The sequence below is a fragment of the Bombina bombina genome, chromosome 3, assembly GCF_027579735.1.
Source record: "Bombina bombina isolate aBomBom1 chromosome 3, aBomBom1.pri, whole genome shotgun sequence".
In the NCBI taxonomy this organism is placed as follows: domain Eukaryota; kingdom Metazoa; phylum Chordata; class Amphibia; order Anura; family Bombinatoridae; genus Bombina; species Bombina bombina.
Window position 1 is genome coordinate 1250245739 of NC_069501.1, and position 23857 is coordinate 1250269595.

Consider the following 23857-nt stretch of genomic DNA (forward strand, 5'->3'; position numbering starts at 1 on the left):
TCTCACTATCGGTTTCCTCAATGACTATGTTTGGAATATGAATACTTAGTAATTATCTGTAAAAACTAGCAGCGGTAGCTAACGGACAAGTGGTGGCAGACCTAGCGAACTGAACTGATTTTATATAGACCAAATTAGACATTGATGCTTCAGCAAAATACTCACAATAAGAGGAAAAACTCAACATTGTGGAGGAGAACTGTAGAAATATAACAACACTAATATATACTGAAAGTGTGTGCATAGACCAGGAATTCCTGAAACATTTGGTACATCATCATCCATGTCTCGCTGTTTAATCTCCCCAAATGCAAGTTGGTAAGGTTACCTCAAAATACACAATACACTTATTGAATTGAAGTGTACTCTTAAAGCACTGACGTTTTATCTGTATTTGCTTAGAAAATGTTATGTTCCCTGTTACATTGGATTTCTTCTGCAAAATTACTTTTTTTCTAAGGCAGACAACTCACCACTAACAGGTACATCCCTGAGTAAGATATACCCTTGTGGGGGTCTGTGCAGGAGAAAACTGGGCCAGGGGCAGGGTGGCAATTGCCGCCAGACCATTCTTGGTGATGGACTCAGGGTCAGTGCAGTTCTCAGCAGTTTATTTTCTTTTTTTTCTTTTTTGGAAAGCCATTTAAATGTGTATCTGTCTGTCTATCTGTAACAACATGTGTATAAAAACATACATACGTACTGTATATTTTAGGGTGTGTAGGGTTTTGTGTAGAAATATTTACAACATGATATCAGTCCTTAAAGGGACACTGAACCCAATTTTTTTCTTTTGTAATTCAGATAGATCATGCAATTTTAAGCAACTTTCTAATTTACTCCTATTATTAATTTTTCTTTATTCACTTGCTATCTTTATTTGAAAAAAAGAAGGCATCTAAGCTATTTTTTGGTTCAGAACCCTGGACAGAGCTTGTTTATTGGTGGGTGAATTTATCCACCAATCAGCAAGAACCACCCAGGTTGTTTACCAAAAATGAGCCGGCATCTAAACTTACATTCTAGCATTTCAAATAATGATACCAAGAGAATGAAGAAAATTTGATAATAGGAATAAATTAGAAAGTTTCTTAAAATTGCATGATCTATCTGAATCACAAAAGAAAAAATGAGGGTTCAGTGTCCCTTTAAACTGCCATGCTTGTTGACAAAGCTGTGCTTGCCCAGCTCAATGCCCAAAAAGAAGCATTTGCCTAGAAATAAATACAAGTCTATGAGATATCTGTAATATAGCTGGCTGTGAAAATGTTTAAAAATAAAGATATATTGATGAAGCCTGGGCACATGAGGTTTTGAGTACATTGCGGCCTTTATTAGTTTGTGCTTGATGCAGCTTTTAATTATAAGGATCATTAGTTACAAAACAACAACATTATCTCTCACCATGAAATACGCTGATGACAACATTAAATGTAAGAAGGAAGATTAATAATCTACATATCACATTGTGTTAGGTCAGAGATGGAAAATAACTCATGGAAAGACCTAGGATGTTTTATTGTCTCACTTATGCACAAAGTCTCTTGTGAAACCAATCTTTTTGTAACTGCCCCCTTGTCAGAGCAGCAAGTGGGGACATTGAATTAGGTGAAACTGCTTCTATCTCCAAACCGTTCCCACAACATAGAACAACTTCTATTGTCAAGGTTACCAGCATCACAAAAAGGTTTAAATACAAACAATTTAAAAAGAAAAAAAAAAAAAACAACCTCTATAAAACAGTGCATTCCAATATACGTACAAAAGAAAACCTGAAGAAAGCTGAAGAAAATTAAATTAAAAAAGAAACAACGTTTTCACCTTTGATATAGTAAGATAATATGAGATGGGCAATCGGGTATTTTTATATGCACTTGATGAATCCCAGCCACACCTTAAGAATAGGGTGACCATATTGCCGCTATTAAAAAGGGACACATATGAAAAATACATATGTCAGGGTTCTTATACAAAACATTTCTTTAAACAGCCCTGACATATGTATTTTCATATATGTCCCTTTTTAAAGCGGCAATATGGTCACCCTACTTAAGAAGGATCTGGAACATCCTGGAATACACGGCCAGTCTCTTGTTCTCTGATTGCTGAGGCAAACACTATTCTATCCAGCAAGACTATTTTACCAGAGCAAAACAGATATGTGAATATTTAACAAATACTCAATAACAGATAAGTGTTTGGGCCATTTAACACAACTAAAGGAAATAACTCTCGCTGGCAATCAGTGAAAAAAGACAGAGGAAAGGAGCGTTGATGGATTTTGAACAGGTCCTCACTGGAACAATGAGACTCCTGGCAGCGTAACAAACATCTATGTGTCTAGCCCAGCGTTTTATTGTTCTTAGCAGTGACACAGAGCGGCAGCATATTGCAGGAAAAGACTTATTTACTATATGTATTATTGTACTTATCTTATGTAAGAGCAGCAGCTACTGATGATTCATATAGAGTGTACAAGTCTACACAACATGCATTTCCATTTCCAGACAACTTCATTCTTTTAATGTGTGCACACGCTACGGCAAATGGATAACATTCTTGCAGAACTGCTGCCATTTTGTGCTCCAGACAAGAGCTTAAATCCCTGCTTTTTAACAAAACATATTAAGAGAAAGAAGAAAAAATGATAATAGAAATAAATTAGTAAATTGTTTAAAATAAAAAGCTCTATCTGAATTATGAAAGAACAATTTTGGGTTTCATATCCCTTTAAGTAATATACTTTCATTTTTGCTTTAATTTGTATGTTGTATAAATGTGTGTGTGTGTGTGTGGGGGGGGGGGGGGTTAGGTTTAATCTGATATTACTTTTATGATTAGAGCTTAACACATTGAAAGGAGAAATAAATTGTATAAGTATCTAATGCATAATTAAAAGACAATTCAATAACTATAATTTCAAGCAAGCAGTAGATTTTGTTTAATACAATTTTTCTTTTGAATTGCAATGTCCCCTTTATCACGTGACAGCTGTCAGCCAATCACAGACTTACATACATATATGAGCTTTGAAGTCTTACACATGCTCAGTAGAAACTGGTGCCTCACAAAATGTGCACACCTGCAAGAATTAGCAGTTTTACAACTAAACAAACGACTTCTTCAAGTGTATGAGGTGTAATAAAACTGTGTGTGTGATCTGCTAGATATTATACAGTGTTGCAAACAATGACAAGTGCACACTCCTGAACATATCTAGATACACTCTACAATAACAAAAATACCAAGGGAACAAAGGCATTTGATAGCATTCATTGTTCTTTTTTGTTTTAATTGGATTCTCTGTCTGAATAATGAAATATACTAAAAAAACTGTATACTATTAAGCTAACAGATGCGCATTTATATGTTTCTTCCTGTCTTTCAGCATAAAGTTTAGTGGTGTAAGAATGCCACCCGAGTAATAAACCATAGCTACAACCGCGCCTCAGCACAATAAACCCTAATGCCACGTTTTGGCTCCAGCAAGATGACCCTAAAACCTATGAAACTGCACCTAATACCAAATAACCACCACTGAAAGATAAAGTCCTCCATCAACAACAAAGTATAAATGGTCAGTGTGTTTTATCCTTAGCCTATTCTTGACGCAGGCACAAAATCCCTTGTTTTCCTCTTGCTTGTCGTTGGTTTAGGCCAAGTCTCTTGTTCTTTCATTACATTAGAATCTTAAAACTGATTTGTTGGTTAAGAGATTTACAAATCAGTCAATTAATCCCTTAATCAATCATGATAGCTTAAAATATATATTTAACCGCTAAGCACTTTCCCACCTGGGTGCTAAGCTGTTTTAAGGTTTGTTTGTTTTTTAAATATATTTTTTCTAACTTTATTTTTATTTTTTCAGATCCCCAAGACTTACACTGTTGGAAAGTTTACCTTTCCAACGGTGGGTCTTGGGAGTCTGTAGCTGCTTAGATGCCTGAGATACAGGCTTGTAAGCAGCATGCCCCCTGCTCCTATACTTAACATTGTAAATTTTAAATAAAGTTGCGCAGTGACGTCATCGCGTCATTGTGCGTGATGTCACCGCGCATAACGTGAAGCCCCGGTTATGCCTGTCACTATGCAGGCCCGATCGTCGGGGTAGGAGCGGGTGGGAGCCCCCAGGTCTCCCTCAAGGTGGGAGAGTGCTACGGATGGCTCTGAGCCGTTGTTAGCACCAGAGTGGGAAACTCTGAGCTGTCGTTAGCACTCAAAGGGTTAAATAGGACGGAATACTCATTTTATCAAAGACCGACGGTGCAGAAGAGGAACATGTTATTGTGGTGAGAACTGACTAAAAGAATACAGCAATGGGATTAAACACACAGTAGAAGTAACGCTCATAGCGTGTCATTTTTTTGACTGCTATAACCCTTTAAAGTTATAAAAGTTGAAGAGTTTTTGTTGGGGCTCTGTAGGTGTTAGTTGGGTTTATTGTTAAGGGTTGATTAGAGGAACTTGTGATGTGAGCAAGGCCAAGATGTTATGATTTATTGTTCTGGGGAGGAGCTCGCTGATAAAAAGATTTGCATTTGGAGGGAATCGTAGGAGGGCTGGTATCTCATGTTACCTCAGGACGCTGAGTAGTACCATGGCCCCTGTATGATATAGGTCTTAATGCTTATGATTGCTGGGGCCACAAGCTCCTAAGCAGCTATCTCTGTGACCAGTTGACATGACAATAATAGTGCAGCTCACATGAAGTCATCAGATAAAATCTACTGAAACCTCCTAATCTCCAAGCTGCCCGCTGCCCTGAATTTGCAAATATGGTCTATATACATGATCAGGAAAGAATGTCATATTGTTACTCTCAGGCAATTCCCAACTTCCCTTGCACTGTGCACCCTTAATCATTCCACCACTTCACAATCTCTAACAGTAGATTTATAAAAACTGTCTATAAGTTCTATATATTTTTATAAATATACTTTGTAACGTGACACTGAATTCTGTATAATACAGATACATAAAACAAACTACACAATACAAAGAGGAGAACCCTGCTCCAAAGAGCTTACAATCTACAGACTGAATGGCGAGAAGACACTAGGTGTGGGGTACTTTGTCATGTGAATTATAGATGCAAAAGTGAGGTGCAGTACAATATACATTTTGTTAGGAGGAAGATTAACGTTTTCTCTATACAAGGTTGGAGACAGCCTGATCGAACAGGTAGAGAGTTCCCGACTGTAGAACAGTGTGACACGTACCTGAGACAAGAGAGGGACATAGCAATGATAGGAACGGACAAATGTCAGAGATTAAGACATTTTGGGGGTATTTAGAGATAAGAGGGGGATATAGTTGGATGTGAGTATGTTGTAGTTTAGGGTCAGTATACTAAATCATAAAAACATATGGGCAGCCAGCGTAGGGACTGGGGCAGCTAAGTGTTAATAGTATTCCCAGGCCTTTTGAGGACACAATAGCGCTGTATCCAGCCCTTTCATTGAGGCTGATTACCTATCGCTGCTCTAAGACATGAGTTGTTTATGAAGTTTTGCTTGTTTTGCAATTTTGTTGATGCTGTTGAATTATGCAGCATTGTTCTTTCTCATTCTATTTTACTTATCTCTAAGGATTTCTTAAAATGGTTTCTGTTTTCTGGCACTTGAAATGTCCTCCAGATAATCATTTTTATTTATGAAACCTTTAAGGCAAAAACTGCATTTGTTCATTTCACGTTTTCAAGCTAATGTGTAAAATTCCTCAAATGTAAAATCAAAATAACTTTCAGTAGGAGTAATATAATTCCTACCTACAACTTGCAAACACTTGATAATTAACAATGCAAATATTACTTGTTATTATTAATTGAGGGCCAGATTATTTAGCGCTTTCGTTAGAGCGATAACACCACCAGAAGTAAAGATTTTGGGGCATATTTATCAAGCTCCGTAAGGAGCTTAATGCCCCGTGTTTCTGGCTCATCAGAAACAGCAGTTATGAAGCAGCGGTCACAAAGACCACTGCTCCATAACCTGTCTGCCTGCTCTGAGCAGGCGGACAGACATCGCCGGAAATCAACCCGATTGAGTACGATCGGGTTGATTGACACCCCCTGCTGGCAGCCGATTGGCCGCGAGTCTGCAGGGGGCGGTGTTGCTCTTGTGAGCTGCTGGTGCAATGCTGAATATGGCAAGCCTATTGCTCGCCGTATTCAGTGAGGTCTGGCGGACCTGATTCGCACTGTCGGATCAGGTCCGCCAGCCCTTGATAAATAGGGGCCTTTGTGTGCACAGGTTAGTGAGCATATTACAAGTTGAAAGAAAAAAGTTTGCAAAACCCAATGTGCGCTAACTTCAGGACCTCAAATATCACAACCGCGCTAACTTATTATCCCTATATACATCAAAGGAGAACGCAGAAGAAAAAAACTTAACATTCATCGCTCATGCAATAACATTCCAATGTTCTTCACATACAAGAAAATGTTATTTCTATTTTAAACACACACACATATATATACATATATACAATATCTCACAAAAGTGAGTACACCCCTAACATTTTTGTAAATATTTCACTATATCTTTTCATGTGACAACACTGAAGAAATGACAATTTGCTACAATGTAAAGTAGTGTATGTACAGCCTGTATAATGGTGTAAATTTGTTGTCCCCTCAAAATAATTCAACACACAGCCATTAATGTCTAAACCGTTGGCAACAAAAGTGAGTACACCCCTAAGTGGAAATGTCAAAATTGGGCCCGATTAGCCATTTTCCCTCCCCGTTGTCATGTGACTCGTTAGTGTTACAAGGTCTCAGGTGTGAATGGGGAGCAGGTGTATTAAATTTGGTGTTCCACACCCCTAAGTGGAAATGTCCAAATTGGGCCCAAAGTGTCAATATTTTGTGTGGCCACCACTGGAGTCCTCTTCCACACCTCCATGTGACGACATCACAGAGCTGGTGGATGTTAGACACCTTGCACTCCCCAACATTTCATTTGAGGATGCTCCACAGATGCTCAATAGGATGTTTAGGTCTGGAGACATGCTTGGCCAGTCCATCACCTTTACCCTCAGCTTCTTTAGCAAGGCAGTGGTCGTCTTGAAGGTGTGTTTGCAGTTGTTATCATGTTGGAATACAGCCCTGCGGCCCAGTCTCCAAAAGGGAGGGGATCATGCTCTGCTTTAGTATGTCACAGTACATGTTGGCATTCATGGTTCCCTCAATGAACTGTAGCTCCTCAGTGCTAGCAGCACTCATGCAGGCCCAGACCATGACACTCCCACCAGCATGCTTGACTGTAGGCAAGACACACTTGTCTTTGTACTCCTCACCTGGTTGCCGCTACACACGCTTGACACTATCTGAACCAAATAAGTTTATCTTGGTCTCATCATCTTTAGAAGAGACTTCCTTCTGGGACAATAGCCATGCAGACCAATTTGATGCAGTGTGCGGCGTATGGTCTGAGCACTGACAGGCTGACCCCCCCCCCCCCACCCCTTCAACCACTGCAGCAATGCTGGCAGCACTCATACGTCTATTTCCCAAAGACAACCTCTGGATATAACGCTAAGCACATGCACTCAACCTCTCTGGTCGACCATGACGAGGCCTGTTCTGAGTGGAATCTGTCCTTGGAAACCGCTGTATGGTCTTGCCCACCGTGCTGCAGCTCAGTTTCAGGGTCTTGGCAATCTTCTTATAGCCTAGGCCATCTTTATGTAGAGCAACAATTCTTTTTTTTCAGATCCTCAGAGAGTTCTTTGCATGAGGTGCCATGTTGAACTTCCAGTGAACAGTATGAGAGAGTGTGAGAGCGATAACACCAAATTTAACACACCTGCTCCCTATTGACACCTTAGACCTTGTAACACTAACGAGTCACATGATACCGGGGAGGGAAAATGACTAATTGGGCCCAATTTTGACATTTCCACTTAGGGGTGTACTCACTTTTGTTGACAACGGTTTAGACATTAATGGCTGTGTGTTGAGTTATTTTGAGGGGACAGAAAATTTACACCGTTATACAGGCTTTACACTAACTACTTTACATTGTAGCAAAGTGTAATTTCTTCAGTGTTGTCACATGAAAAGATACAATAAAAGATTTACAAAAATGTGTGGGGTGTACTCACTTTTGTGAGATACTGTATATATATATATATATATATATATATATATATATATATATACTTGTCAGTATGAGGTTGCACTCTTGGATAGATTTTTGAGCTTCCATCAGGTATTAATACTCTCACATATACCTGACACAGGCCCAGATGGGGCCGAAACATTGGACTATGTTACCATAAAGAACCTAAAATGAAAAATATCGAGCTGAGTCATATATATATATATATTTGCCTTTTGTTCTCTATTTCTTGGTGGAGGTTCTGTACAGATACAAGTAATTAAATTGTAGATATATTGGGAATTGTTTTTAGAATTTTTAGATTAAATAGATATGTAATACATATTAGTTGGTATCATCTTGTTAGTTGATCATGGCCAGCGCACAATATTTTATGACAGCGATGGATATATATATATATATATATATATTGGTGTAATGGTGTGCGATATCTGTTGATATCTTATGCTCCCTCGCTGCTTCTATACAATGATCGATTATCATGCTCTTTGGGGCTGTACGCTGTGCTACACCTCTTAAGATGATGCATACATGGTAACATGTGTTTGTATACATGTTACCATGGTTACAAGGGGCCAAGTGATTGGCTGTGATGCACCACGCTGACACGTAGCGTGATGACGTCATGACGTCACAGCATGGTGGCGCTAACGGCTCTCAGCTTGTGTGTATATAGGACAGGTAAGGGTATAGTGGGATATGTGTGTTTCTCTGGGATTTCGGTCTCTAGGAGGCTTGTTTGTTTTTCACATGACATTTGACAAAGGTGTTGGATTACACCGAAACGTTATGTTTTTTTTTAGTAATGACCTGAAATAAAAGTTATATTTTTTACGAAAACCAGTGAGTGCCTTTCTGATGGGACTTTGAATTTTGGACAAAGTGCACCCTGGCAGCTTTATGAATTTGTAAGACTGTGCTTATTCTTTATTGGGATTTATATATATACCTGCATATATAGGCATAGATATATATTTTATATTTATATTATATATATATATATATATATATGGTAGCCGGTGGCCTAGCACTCCATCCACATCGATGCTTCTAGTGCCCGGGTGCAATCCTCAAATAGTATACATAGATAGTTAGTAGAGATGGAGGGCACTCACAGGACTTCATACAAAAGATAGCCTTTATTATTATAGTAATATAGTATAGACACTATACTTATGTTACTATAATAATAAAGGCTATCTTTTGTATGAAGTCCTGTGAGTGCCCTCCATCTCTACTAACTATCTATATATATATATATATATATATATATATATATATATATATATATATATATATATATATATATATATATATATAAATAAAAATGATATGTGAACATAGGAATGTAAAATATGTGTAACTAGCTTCGGGTTATGTGCTGTAGGTCTAATGTGGTGTGAAATTAGCCCACATTATTATTATAATAATTATTATCAGTTATTTGTAAAGCGCCAATTCCGCAGCGTTAGCACATGAAGAGTAAGTTATCATAAAGTGCGTTATGTAAATATTAAATATTGAAAAATATTAATAATTAATGTAAATAATAATTATTGATGTACTAAAATATTCTAAAAAATCAAGAGATATTTATATACAACCCCAATTCGGAAAAAGTTGGGACAGTATGGAAAATGCAAAAAAAACAAAAGCAAAAAGAATCATTTGAAAATCAATCCATGTACTATATTGAAAAACACATTAACACATTATTTAATGTTTTACTTTGTGAATTTAATGTATTTTTGAAAATATAAACTCATTTTAAATCTGATGACTACAACACACTCCAAAAAAGTTGGGACCGGGGCAATTTATAACTAATAGCGATGTGACAAGTTGTAATAAGAAGGTGATGTGAAACAGGTGAGGATATCATACGCCTAGATTTAGAGCTTTGTCGTTAAAGACCCGCGGTGCTAACGCTGCTTTTTTTCCAGTGCACCCTTAAGACAACGCTGGTATTTAGAGTTGTCTGAATGGCTGCGTTAGCCTCAGAAAAGGGAGCGTTGAGCATAATTTAGCTCCACTTCAACCCTCAATACCAGCGTTGCCTACGGTAGCGGTAAGCTGGAAAAACGTGCTCGTGCACGATATCCCTATAGGAAACAATGGGGCTGAGCTGTCTGAAAAAAAACCTAACACCTGCAAAAAAGCAACGTTCAGCTCCTACCGCAGCCCCATTGTTTCCTATGGGGAAACACTCTCTGGCCCCTATTTATCAAAGGTGTTGCGGACCTGATCCGACAGTGCGGATCAGGTCCGCAACACCTCGCTAAATGCGGAGAGCGTATTGCTCTCTGCATTTAGCGAGGTGTTGCGGTACTTTATAGCACAGTAGTTAGGAGCTTTATGTTCCCGCATTAGCCCATAAAGCTCTTAACTACTGACTTTTTTTGACGGTAGGAGTCTTGTCGGTAGAGGCTCTACCACTCACTTCTTCCAAGACTCATAATACCGGCGTTAGGCAAATCCCATTGAAAAGATAGGATACACAATTGACGTATAGGGATCTGCGGTAGCCTCGAGATGCGGAAAGAAAGTGAGCGGTAGACCCTTTCCTGCCTGACTCTAAATACCAGCGGGAGGTAAAAAGCAGCATTAGGACCACTTAACGCTGCTTTTGACGGCTAACGCCAAACTCTAAATCTAGGCGTTAGTATATAAGGAGCATCTAAGAAAGGCCTAGTCCTTCAAGAGAAACGATGGGTTGAGGCTCGCCAATTTGCCAACAGCGAATAATCTAATACTTTGAGAATAACATTTCCCAAAGACAAATCGGTAGGATTTTGGGCATTTCACCTTCTACAGTGCACAATATAATTAAAGATTCAAGGAATCCGGTCAAATCTCGGTGTGTAAAGGGCAAGGTTGAAAACCACTACTGAATGCACATGATCTCCGATCCCTCAGAAGTCACTGTCTCAAAAACCGTCATGAGTCTGTAATGGATATCCTGACATGGGCTTTGGAATACTTTGGTAGACCTTTGTCAGTTAACACCATTTGCTGCTGCAGCCATAGACACAAGTTAAGGCTTCACTATGCAAAGCAGAAGCCCTATATCCAGACTGTCCAGCTGTGAAGCTGTTATCAGCATCAGGTCCAAAAGCCAGCATCTGTCATGGTATGGGGGGGGGGGGGTCAGTGCCCCTGGCATGGGTAACTTGCACAGCTGTGAGGGCACCATTAATGCAGAAAGATATTTTTACATTTTGGAGCAACATATGCTGCCATCCAGACGTCTTTATTTTATAGGGACGTCCCTGCATTTTCCAGCAGTACAACACCAAACCACATTCTGCCCAAATTACAAGAGCATGGTTGCATAAGCAGAGAGTGTGGGTACTAATATTCCCTGCCTGCAGTCCTGACCTGTCTCCGATTGAGAATGTGTGGATAGATGATAGACAGATGACAGATAGATATACTTAGAAAGAGTAAGAGATAGAAAGATAGATGGATAGATGATATATAGATATTTTAATAATGGGACAATTTAATGTTTTAGCCTCTTTTTTCAGATTTGAAAAGTTAAGAGTGCTGTCTGTTCTTGGATAGATGATAGATAGATAGATAGATAGATAGATAGAAAGGTAGATAGATAGATGATAGATAGATGAGAGATAGATAGATAGATGATAGACTTTTTTGTCCTTTCCAATTAGTCTCTCGTAGTTTGTGGGTGGGTTCGCTAGCCTGAATCACAGTAACTGTAACCAATAAGATTAATAATAGTTAGGCCAAGGGATGTAGACAACCTTCTCACTATCATGTTCATATAATACTTGTGAAGTTAATCTAATTGCTAAACATCTCTTTGACACAAGACCACTGTTGGTGAATGCACCTTATGGAGAGAGAGAGACCAATAGTCTATGTATAAATTATGCTAGAGACAAGCCTGATATAGAGAGGACATGTTTACTAAAATAAAAATGCTAAGAAGACTCCACGGGTGTAGAGTAATCCTTGATATTGCTGTAAATCCAGGCTGAACGATACCTGTAATATCATTTTGTTTTTACACTGAAATGCGGAAGAGATCCCATGTGAGGTGAGAATACGTTTCAGCAGCACCTTATGATTAGTTTTGTTCTGGCTGAAATTGTGATTCTTCACATCTAGAAGCACATCTTTTTTTTTCGATGGTGACATAAATTCCAACACGGTGGAGACACATTTAATTAGCCAGACAGGGGACAACACACAAGGAGGGTTAATGCTGTAAGTTATGCCAAGTTAATATTCTCTGTCCTACCCTGCAGTAGCATTAGGTTGTTAGTATAAGGAACATGATATTGACAAATAACCAGAATATACCCCGGTAGCATTCTGTATATACACAATATATGGACATACCCAGAAGAGCAAGCATGCTCCCTTATATCTGTGCAGTATGCGTGTTAGCTCTTTCTCTTTAAAGAGATATGAAACCCAAAAGTGTATTTTGTGATTCAGACAAAACATAACATTTATAAAAAGTTTCCAATTTACTTCTATTATCAATTTTGCTTTGTTCCCATGATATTCTTTGTTAAAGAGATACCTAGATAGGCATCTGGATCACTACATGACAGGAAACAGTGCTGACATCTAGTACTCTTGCAAATGGATAACATTCTTGTAAACCTGCTGCCATATAGACACGTTGCACGCTCTAGACACGTGCACGCTTCTAAGCTTATGTTTCTGCTTTTCAACAAAAGATACAAGGAGAATGACAATTGATAATAGACGTAAATTAGAAAGTTGTTTAAAATCCCTGCTCTATCTGAATCATGAAAGAAAAAATGTGAATTTCATATCCATTTAAACATGAACACAGCTCAGTGTAAAAAACTCATCTTTACTTTTGACACAATTGGAAATCATCTCTAATGTTTTTTGTTTTTGTTTTTTCCTTCTATTGGATCAACAATAGTAACAGAAATGAGTGAAAACGTTGCACTTGATGGACTTCCGTTTTTTTAGCCTCTATTACTATGTAACTAGGTCCCTTTACTGTCCCAATTCTATAGAAATGAGAATACTGTAGCTATATGATTCATACCAATGTATAGAAATGAGAATACTGTAGTTAAATGGTTCATACCAATGTATAGACATGAGAATACTGTAGTTAAATGGTTCATACCAATGTATAGAACTGAGAATACTGTAGTTATATGATTCATACCAATGTATAGAACTGAGAATACTGTAGTTATATGGTTCATACCAATGTATAGAACTGAGAATACTGTAGTTATATGATTCATACCAATGTATAGAAATGAGAATACTGTAGTTATATGGTTCATACCAATGTATAGAACTGAGAATACTGTAGTTATATGGTTCATACCAATCTATAGACATGAGAATACTGTAGCTATATGGTTCATACCAATGTATAGAAATGAGATTACTGTAGTTATATGGTTCATACCAATGTATAGAAATGAGAATATTGTAGTTATATGGTTCATACCAATCTATAGACATGAGAATACTGTAGTTATATGGTTCATACCAATCTATAGAAATGAGAATACTGTAGCTATATGGTTCATACCAATGTATAGAAATGAGAATACTGTAGTTATATGGTTCATACCAATGTATAGAACTGAGAATACTGTAGTTATATGGTTCATACCAATCTATAGACATGAGAATACTGTAGCTATATGGTTCATACCAATGTATAGAAATGAGATTACTGTAGTTATATGGTTCATACCAATGTATAGAAATGAGAATATTGTAGTTATATGGTTCATACCAATCTATAGACATGAGAATACTGTAGTTATATGGTTCATACCAATCTATAGACATGAGAATACTGTAGCTATATGGTTCATACCAATGTATAGAAATGAGAATACTGTAGTTATATGGTTCATACCAATCTATAGACATGAGAATACTGTAGCTATATGGTTCATACCAATGTATAGAAATGAGAATACTGTAGTTATATGGTTAATACCAATGTATAGAAATGAGAATACTGTAGTTATATGGTTCATACCAATGTATAGAAATGAGAATACTGTAGCTATATGGTTGATACCAATGTATACAAATGAGAATATTGTAGTTATATGATTCATACCAATCTATAGAAATGATAATATTGTAGTTATATGGTTCATACCAATGTATAGAAATGAGAATATTGTAGTTATATGGTTCATACCAATGTATAGAAATGAGAATATTGTAGTTATATGGTTCATACCAATGTATAGAAATGAGAATACTGTAGTAATATGGTTCAAACTAATGTATAGAAATGAGAATATTGTAGTTATATGGTCCATACCAATCTATAGAAATGAGAATATTGTAGCTATATGGTTCATACCAATGTATAGAAATGAGAATACTGTAGTTATATGGTTCATACCAATAGAAATGAGAATATTGTAGCTATATGGTTCATACCAATGTATAGAAATGAGAATATTGTAGCTATATGGTTCATACCAATGTATAGAAATGAGAACATTGTAGTTATATGGTTCATACCAATGTATAGAAATGAGAATACTGTAGTTATATGGTTCATACCAATGTATAGAAATGAGAATACTGTAGCTATATGGTTGATACCAATGTATACAAATGAGAATATTGTAGTTATATGGTTCATACCAATCTATAGAAATGAGAATATTGTAGTTATATGGTTCATACCAATGTATAGAAATGAGAATATTGTAGTTATATGGTTCATACCAATGTATAGAAATGAGAATACTGTAGTTATATGGTTCATACTAATGTATATAAATGAGAATATTGTAGTTATATGGTTCATACCAATCTATAGAAATGAGAATATTGTAGTTATATGGTTCATACCAATCTATAGAAATGAGAATATTGTAGCTATATGGTTCATACCAATCTATAGAAATGAGAATATTGTAGCTATATGGTTCATACCAATGTATAGAAATGAGATTACTGTAGTTATATGGTTCATACCAATGTATAGAACTGAGAATACTGTAGTTATATGGTTCATACCAATGTATAGAAATGAGAATACTGTAGTTATATGGTTCATACCAATGTATAGAAATGAGAATATTGTAGTTATATGGTTCATACCAATGTATAGAAATGAGAATACTGTAGCTATATGGTTCATACCAATGTATAGAAATGAGAATACTGTAGCTATATGGTTCATACCAATGTATACAAATGAGATTACTGTAGTTATATGGTTCATACCAATGTATAGAAATGAGAATACTGTAGCTATATTGTTCATACCAATGTATACAAATGAGATTACTGTAGTTATATGGTTCATACCAATGTATACAAATGAGATTACTGTAGTTATATGGTTCATACTAATGCATAGAAATGAGAATATTGTAGCTATATGGTTCATACCAATGTATACAAATGAGATTACTGTAGTTATATGGTTCATACCAATGTATACAAATGAGATTACTGTAGTTATATGGTTCATACTAATGTATAGAAATGAGAATATTGTAGTTATATGGTTCATACCAATGTATACAAATGAGATTACTGTAGTTATATGGTTCATACTAATGTATAGAAATGAGAATATTGTAGTTATATGGTTCATACCAATGTATACAAATGAGATTACTGTAGTTATATGGTTCATACTAATGTATAGAAATGAGAATATTGTAGTTATATGGTTCATACCAATGTATAGAAATGAGAATACTGTAGTTATATGGTTCATACTAATGTATAGAAATGAGAATATTGTAGTTATATGGTTCATACCAATGTATACAAATGAGATTACTGTAGTTATATGGTTCATACTAATGTATAGAAATGAGAATATTGTAGTTATATGGTTCATACCAATGTATAGAAATGAGAATACTGTAGTTATATGGTTCATACCAATGTATAGAAATGAGATTACTGTAGTTATATGGTTCATACTAATGTATAGAAATGAGAATATTGTAGTTATATGGTTCATACCAATGTATAGAAATGAGAATACTGTAGTTATATGGTTCATACCAATGTATACAAATGAGATTACTGTAGTTATATGGTTCATACCAATGTATACAAATGAGATTACTGTAGCTATATGGTTCATACCAATGTATAGAAATTAGATTACTGTAGTTATATGGTTCATACTAATGTATATAAATGAGAATATTGTAGTTATATGGTTCATACCAATGTATACAAATGAGATTACTGTAGCTATATGGTTCATACTAATGTATACAAATGAGATTACTGTAGCTATATGGTTCATACCAATGTATACAAATGAGATTACTGTAGTTATATGGTTCATACCAATGTATACAAATGAGATTACTGTAGCTATATGGTTCATACCAATGTATAGAAATTAGAATACTGTAGTTATATGGTTCATACCAATCTATAGAAATGAGAATATTGTAGCTATATGGTTCATACCAATGTATAGAAATTAGAATACTGTAGTTATATGGTTCATACCAATCTATAGAAATGAGAATATTGTAGCTATATGGTTCATACCAATGTATAGAAATTAGAATACTGTAGTTATATGGTTCATACCAATCTATAGAAATGAGAATATTGTAGCTATATGGTTCATACCAATGTATAGAAATTAGAATACTGTAGTTATATGGTTCATACCAATCTATAGAAATGAGAATATTGTAGCTATATGGTTCATACCAATGTATAGAAATTAGAACACTGTAGCTATATAGTTCATACCAATGTATAGAAATGAACAAGAATTCCCGCTAGTACTAAAGTTCCCCCATGTGCACTAATCCCACAGCGCCATCTGCAGGACTGTATATTACCTGAGTTTTCCTTCCTGAGGCAGCTCATGAGGGGGGTCTTGGCACATCAGACGGCCATCTGCTTCCAGCAGGTAGACAAAGGCATTGTCCTGTGAGACAGCAAGAGAGTGTCACTATTTTACACAGCCTCACAACGTACATGGTCACAACTTTACCTATTAATGGACAGAGGAGTCAGAATGAAAGTTTCATAATTCACTCATGCAATTTAAAAAAAAAACACTTTCAATTCACTGTTTTTATCAAATGATCTATTTCTCTTTGTCTCCTTTGTTAAAACTTTACATAAGAGAATACTGAAGAAGGCTCAGGAGCGTTCACGTGTCGTATGCACTATATTGCAGCTATATTTGCAACAATGTAATATGTGTAATGCTCAAGACACGGGCACAATCACACTGAAAGGCGATAAGTGTCAGCAAAACATCATTTTTATAAAGAAATAAAGTTTTTTTTATTTATTTTATGTTCTCTCCCTGTCATGAAAGTTTACTTTTGACTTATTTGTACATTTAAACGGACAGTAAAGTCAAAATAAAACTTAAAAGGATAGAACATGACATTTTAATCATCTTTCCAATTTAATTATATTATCAAGTTTATTTAGTCCTCTTGGTGTCCTTTGTTAAAGAGTACTCGTAGGTGGGCGCTGGATCATGCACATACCTTTATGCATTGGCAGCAGTGTTTGCAACAATGTTTATAGGAATGTTATACATATTTGCAAACATTACTGCCAAAGACTGTTATAGACTTGTGCACGCTCCTAAACTCCTACCAGCATATCTAGATGTAGTCTTCAGCAAAGGATACCAAGAGAACAAAGCACATTTGATAATAGAACTAAATTGGAAAGTTATTAAAAATTGCATGTTCTATCTGGGTAATTAAAGGGACACTGAACCCACATTTTTTTCTTTCATGATTCAAATAGAGCATGAAATTTTAAGCAACTTTCTAATTTACTCCTATTATCAATTTTTCTTCATTCTCTTGGTATCTTTATTTTAAAAACAGGAATGTAAATCTTAGCAGCCAGCCCATTTTAGTTCAGCACCATGGATAGCGCTTGCTTATTGGAGGCTGACATTTACCCACCAATAAGCAAGCATAACCCAGGTTCTCAACCAAAAATGGGCCGACTCCTATGCATTACATTCCTGCTTTTTAAATAAAGATAGCAAGAGAACAAAGAAAAATTGATAATAGGAGTAAATTAGAAAGTTGCTTAAAATTCCATGCTTTTTCTGAATCAAAATCAAAATTTGGGTTTAGTGTCCTTTTTTAAGTTTCATTTTGACTTTACTTTCCATTCAAACTATTGTTAACTTACTTTACTAATATACTGCACTTATTATTATTATCGGTTATTTGAGCACGGACAGATTCTGCAGCAGTAACATATCCAAAATGTAAAAAAAATAATAACAAATAAGATCACATAGCTAATAGTTTGCTGATGTTGTCATTACACTTTGAATCATTTATTGATTACGAGTTTATTCTCATACAAAGGCACCATCCTTGCCAATAACACTTCTTCTTAAAGGGACATATACGGGCAACAATACAATGCGCTAATGTGTCGCACATTTTATAATTGCAATAATGCTTAAACTCAGCTATATGTTTATCTCTCGCAAGAAACACATATTTACAGCTAGATATGTTGCTGCAATACACTGCTGGTTTTAAGCTGGATATAGCCAATGGCTGGTGGCGACATAAATACGCTGCCTGATTGGCTCCTTTGTGTCTAAATTTCTGAACGTTCCGTTGTAATGATCAGTTCTGCAAGAATGCACTAGATTACCTATACATATGTTATCTTACTAAATTATCTCACTCATCAACTCCGACCTCCATGTCCCGGCATATTGAGATAGATAATGATATAGTTATGTCAGCACTAAATATATTGTTAAAGGGACACTGAATCCAATTTTTTTCTTTTGTGATTCAGATCGAGCATGACATTTTAAGCAACTTTCGAATTTACTCCTATTATCAAACTTTCTTCATTCTATTGGTATCTTTATTTTAAATGCAAGAATGTAAGTTTAGATGCTGGCCCATTTTTGGTGAACAACCTGGGTTGTCCTTGCTGATTGGTGGATAAATTCATCCACCAATAAAAAAGTGCTGTTCAGAGTTTTGAACCAAAAAAAAAAAGCTTAGATGCCTTCTTTTTCAAATAACGATTGCAAGAGAACAAAGAAAAATTGATAATAGGAGTAAATTAGAAAGTTGCTTAAAATTGCATGCTCCATCTGAATCACGAAAGAAAAAATTTGGGTTCAGTGTCCCTTTAAGCACATAGGAGAACCGGTACACTTATAAACATATTATACAGTTTGTTTCTGCCTTTTAACCATTCAAAATCTATAGCTTAGTTGGAGAATGGACTTTTAGCAGATGTCTACAATGCAAGATCGTCTGCTTTGTTGTAAAAATGCAGTTTAAAGCAGGATCTTCAGTGCCCTTTATTTCATGTTTGCTTACTATCCTGCTCTGATCCTTATTTAATATTAGAGCAAGTGAGCAGCACAGTCATTGAGATGCTGTATTGTCCGCCCCGTTGTTTTAGCAGAGCACGCACACACACAACTCATGTCAGAATACCTTTAGGGGCAGATTTATCAAACGTCTGTTTGACATGATCTGATCAGTGACATTTAACATTGCACAAGCAGTTCTGGTGAAATGCTTGTGCAATGCCGCCCCCTGCAAGTTTGCTGCCAATCGGCCGCTAGCAGGGGGTGTCAATCAACCCGATCATATACAATCGGGCGGATTGATGTCCGCAGCCTCAGAGGAGGTGTACGAGTTAAGGAGCAGGAGTCTTAAGACTGCTGCTTCTTAACTGCTGTTTCCGGTGAGCCTGAAACCTTGCGCGGAAAGAGCTGCATTGGGCGGATTGACAGTTTGTTAAATCGGCTCCATAGTCTCTAATGTACAGTAGCAGATAAGAACTTATCTTAGAGTCTACTCTGGTCTACTGTAATATTAAAACTGCAATATATAAAAAACAAAATGTATGTTTACCAGATAAATTCCTTTCCTTCCTGGCAGGGAGTGTCCACGACTTCATTCATAACTGTTGGGAATATCAACACCTGACCACCAGAAGGAGGCAAATACACCCCAGCTAAAGGCTATACATACCTTTCCTACTTCCTCGCCCCCCCCCCAGTCATTCGGCCGAGGGAACGAGGAAAAGAAGGAGAAGCATTAGGTTGTAGAGGTGCCAGTAGAAAAAAAATCAATAATGAAGCCGCCAAAACACAATTACGGGCGGGGTCATAGACTCTCCCTGCCAGGAAGGAAAGGAATTTATCTGGTAAGCATAACTTTTGTTTTCCTTCCAAAGGCTGGGAGAGTCCACAACTTCATTCATAATGGTTGGGAACCAATACCCAAGCTCCAGAGGACACTGAGGACAAAAGAAAAGTAGGCTGACCCGAAACTGAGGACACCACAGCCTGTAAGACCTTTCTCCCAAAAGCCGCTTCGGCCGAAGCGAAAACATCAAATTTGTAGAATTTTGAAAAAGTATGTAAGGAGGACCATGTAGCCGCCTTACAAATCTGATCCATAGAGGCTTTGTTCTTAAAGGTTGAGGACTGCCTGAAGTCCTTAGTAGCTTGAAGGTAAAATTTTAAAGCACAAACCACATCCAGATTATAAAGTAACCGTTCCTTAAGGGAGGAAGGTTTAGGACAAAAAGACGGAACAACTATTTCCTGATTAATGCTATGATCTGAGACTACCTTGGGTAGATAACCTAACTTTGTACGTAAAACCGCCTTATCAGCATGAAACACAAGATAAGGGGGTCACATTGTAAAGTAGCAATTTCAGAAACTCTGCATGCCGAAGCAATAGCTAACAAAAACAGAACCTTCCAAAACAAAAGCTTGAGGTCAACAGAATGCATGGGCTTAAACGGAGCCTGTTGTAAAATTCTAAGAACAAGGTTGAGGCTCCAAGGAGGAGCAACATTTCTAAACTCTCGTCTGATTCGAACCAGGGTCAATCTCCTATATAGTAAAAAAGATAGAGCCAATATCTGACCCTTCAGGGAACTAGTGGATAAACCATTATCCAATCCCTCCTGAAAGAAAGATAAAAGAACAGAAACCTTCACCTTGTGCCAAGAAACCCCACGTTTCTCGCACCAATGAAGATAGGTCCGCCAAAACTTATGGTAAATATGCCTCGTGACAGGCTTCCAAGCCTGGATTAAGATATCTATGACCTTATCTGAAAAGCCTCTCTTAGCTAAAACTAGACGTTCAAGAGATACACAGTCAAGTGTAGAGAGTCTAGGTTCTGATGAAGAAATGGACCCTGCATAAGAAGATCCTTCCGGTAAGGTAACCTCGAGGGAGGGGAGGAGGAGATCCTTATTAGATCTGCAAACCATGTCTTCGAGGCCATTAAGGAGTTATTAGGATTACTCAGGCCTGCTCCTGTTTGATGCGGGCTACTACACGAGGCAGTAGAGGTAATGGAGGAAAAAGATATATGAGTCTGAACCTCCAGGAAAACGCTAATGCGTCTACCAACTCTGTTTGAGAATCTCTCGATCTCGACCCGTACCTGGGTAGTTTGGCATTGAAACGAGATGCCATGAGATATATCTCCGGCACCCCCATCTGAGGGTTATCTCTGAAAACACCTGGGGTGGAGGGACCACTTTACTGGGTGTAAGGATTCTCTGCTGAGAAAATTGGCTTCCCAGTTCTCCACTCCCAGAATGTTAATCACTGAGAGGCAACAGTTGTGGGTCTTTGCCCACTGAAGGATTTGGGGTACCTCATTCATCGCTATTGAACTTATTGTGCCTCCCTGATGGTTGGTGTACACAACCGAGGTAATATTGTCTGATTGAATTCTGATATGCTGGGTGGAACTGTGCTGGGGCAAGCCCTCAAAACATTGAGAATCACCCGCAGTTCTAGAATATTTATCGGAAGAGAAGACTCTTCTCTGGACCAAGTACCCTGGGCCATCCTGGAACCCCAGACTGCTTCCCAGCCTTAAAGTCTGGCATCCATAGTCACAATCTCCCAGGACGGTCTGTAAAAGCATGTTCCTAGAGACAGATGATCCTGACAGAGCCACCAAGAGAAAGATTCTCTTGTCTAACACAATCTGCTGAGATAGTTTTAAGTGATCTCCGTTCCATTGTCTGAGCATGCATAGTTGTAGATGTCTGAGATGGAAGTGAGCAAAAGGAATAATGTCTATAGAAGACGCCATTAGACCATTAGACCACTTCCAAACACTGAGCCACCGAAGGATTTGAGGTGGATTGTAGGGAACGGCCAGCCGAAACTAGCTTGGAACATTTCAGTTATGTCAGAAATATTCTCATGGAAACTGAGTCGATGATGATACCCAGAAAGACTAACCTGGTAGAGGGAGTCAGAGAACTATTTTCTAGATTTTTCTTCCACCCATGAGACTGAAGGTGTCAGGGCAGACTAGATATAACTCAGGAGTAGGTATTATGTGGAACACAGCTGCAGACTTAAATGTGAGCAAACTAAAATATATTGTTTGTATCACTTTTTAACTTCGAATCTACTATGAATATAAGTAGTTCTGGTTGCTAAAAAAGTGGATATTTTCTCCAGATTATAGGACATTAGTAAACCAAGAGAGTGAGAGTTCAAAATGTTTAATGAGCATTCATATAAGTGATATTGTGGAATATCTGATTTTTAAGTACCCCAGAGAATGCAACACTGTTGCTTTAAGGAGCTCGTAATATGGGGTCTGTGGCAAAGACTACGTGTGGAGCCCGGTTCAACAGAGTGTCAGGTTGTGTGGAGGAATTGTGTACTGAAACAGTTCAGCTGATTAGGAGCTGTGCGGCAGAAGAAGCAACAAAGTATCCGGTTGCTTGTTAGAGGTTGGTGACATCAGCGGTGGTTCAGCTGTGCGCTCGGTCTCGGTGTTTTCGGAGAAGCAGTTTCTCCAGGCTGTTGAAAACAAAGAAGGTGGATGGTTTCCCTTGGAGCTGAATTCAATATTTTCAGCCTCAGTGTTTAGTTGTCGTAAGAGAGCTGATTATAAAACGAACAGCCATAGGTTTGTTTAATAGGTAGCAGGAAGAGTAAGGGGCTCAGCAGAATGATTAAGCTGTACCCAAACTTAGAGCACTCTCGGCTTCTCTGTATGTCTCTTTATTGGTTATATCCGATAGGTTGTATTCCTTGTGAACAGAATGACAGGCAGGAGCTTAGGTGACTAGAGTATTCAGAGCACTTCAGCAAAATTACTAATCACTAGGTTAAGGGCGAGTAGAACTTTTAAAGAAAAACTGGGAGGAGCTTAGACAGGATGTCAGATGTAGCAGCAGAATCGTGACAGAAGGAGACTCAGTAGTGATTCTGAATGAGCTATTGCTAAGGGAAAAGAGGTAGCCTGAACCAAGATATCATCCAGATAGGGAGCTACCACAATACCTTGGGATCTGGCCACCGCTAGAAGAGCACCCAGAACCTTTGTAAATATTATGGGAGCAGTAGCTAAGCCAAATGGAAGAGATATGAACTGGAAGTGCTGATCCAGAAACACAAAACCTCAGGAACTGGAAGTGATCCCTGTGGATTGGGGCATGGAGGTAAGCATCCTTTAAGGGACATTATACACTAGATTTTTCTTTGCATAAATGTTTTGAAGATGATCCATTTATATAGCCCACAGTTTTTTGTTGTTGTTTTTTTTTTTTAAATGGATAGTTTTGCTTATTTTTAAATAACATTGTTCTGATTTTCATACTCCTAACCAAGCCCCAAAGTTTTAGGAGAATACCTACTCCAGCTTGCTTCTGTGCAGTGGGTGTTCCAGTAACCTTTTAAACAGAGCTAAACTGAAAGCTTC

General features: G+C 37.3%; 1 protein-coding gene across 4 annotated transcripts in view; it reads right to left on the bottom strand.

Annotated features, from left to right (window-relative positions):
- The window catches only part of PDE2A (phosphodiesterase 2A), a 1131360-nt gene that overhangs the window by 610609 nt on the left and 496894 nt on the right, over nt 1–23857 (bottom strand). For all 4 annotated transcript variants that reach the window (XM_053708776.1, XM_053708774.1, XM_053708775.1 and 1 more), the window contains one exon: nt 16964–17052. In XM_053708776.1, the coding sequence (XP_053564751.1) occupies nt 16964–17052 (89 nt within the window). The remainder of the gene's footprint in view (nt 1–16963; nt 17053–23857) is intronic.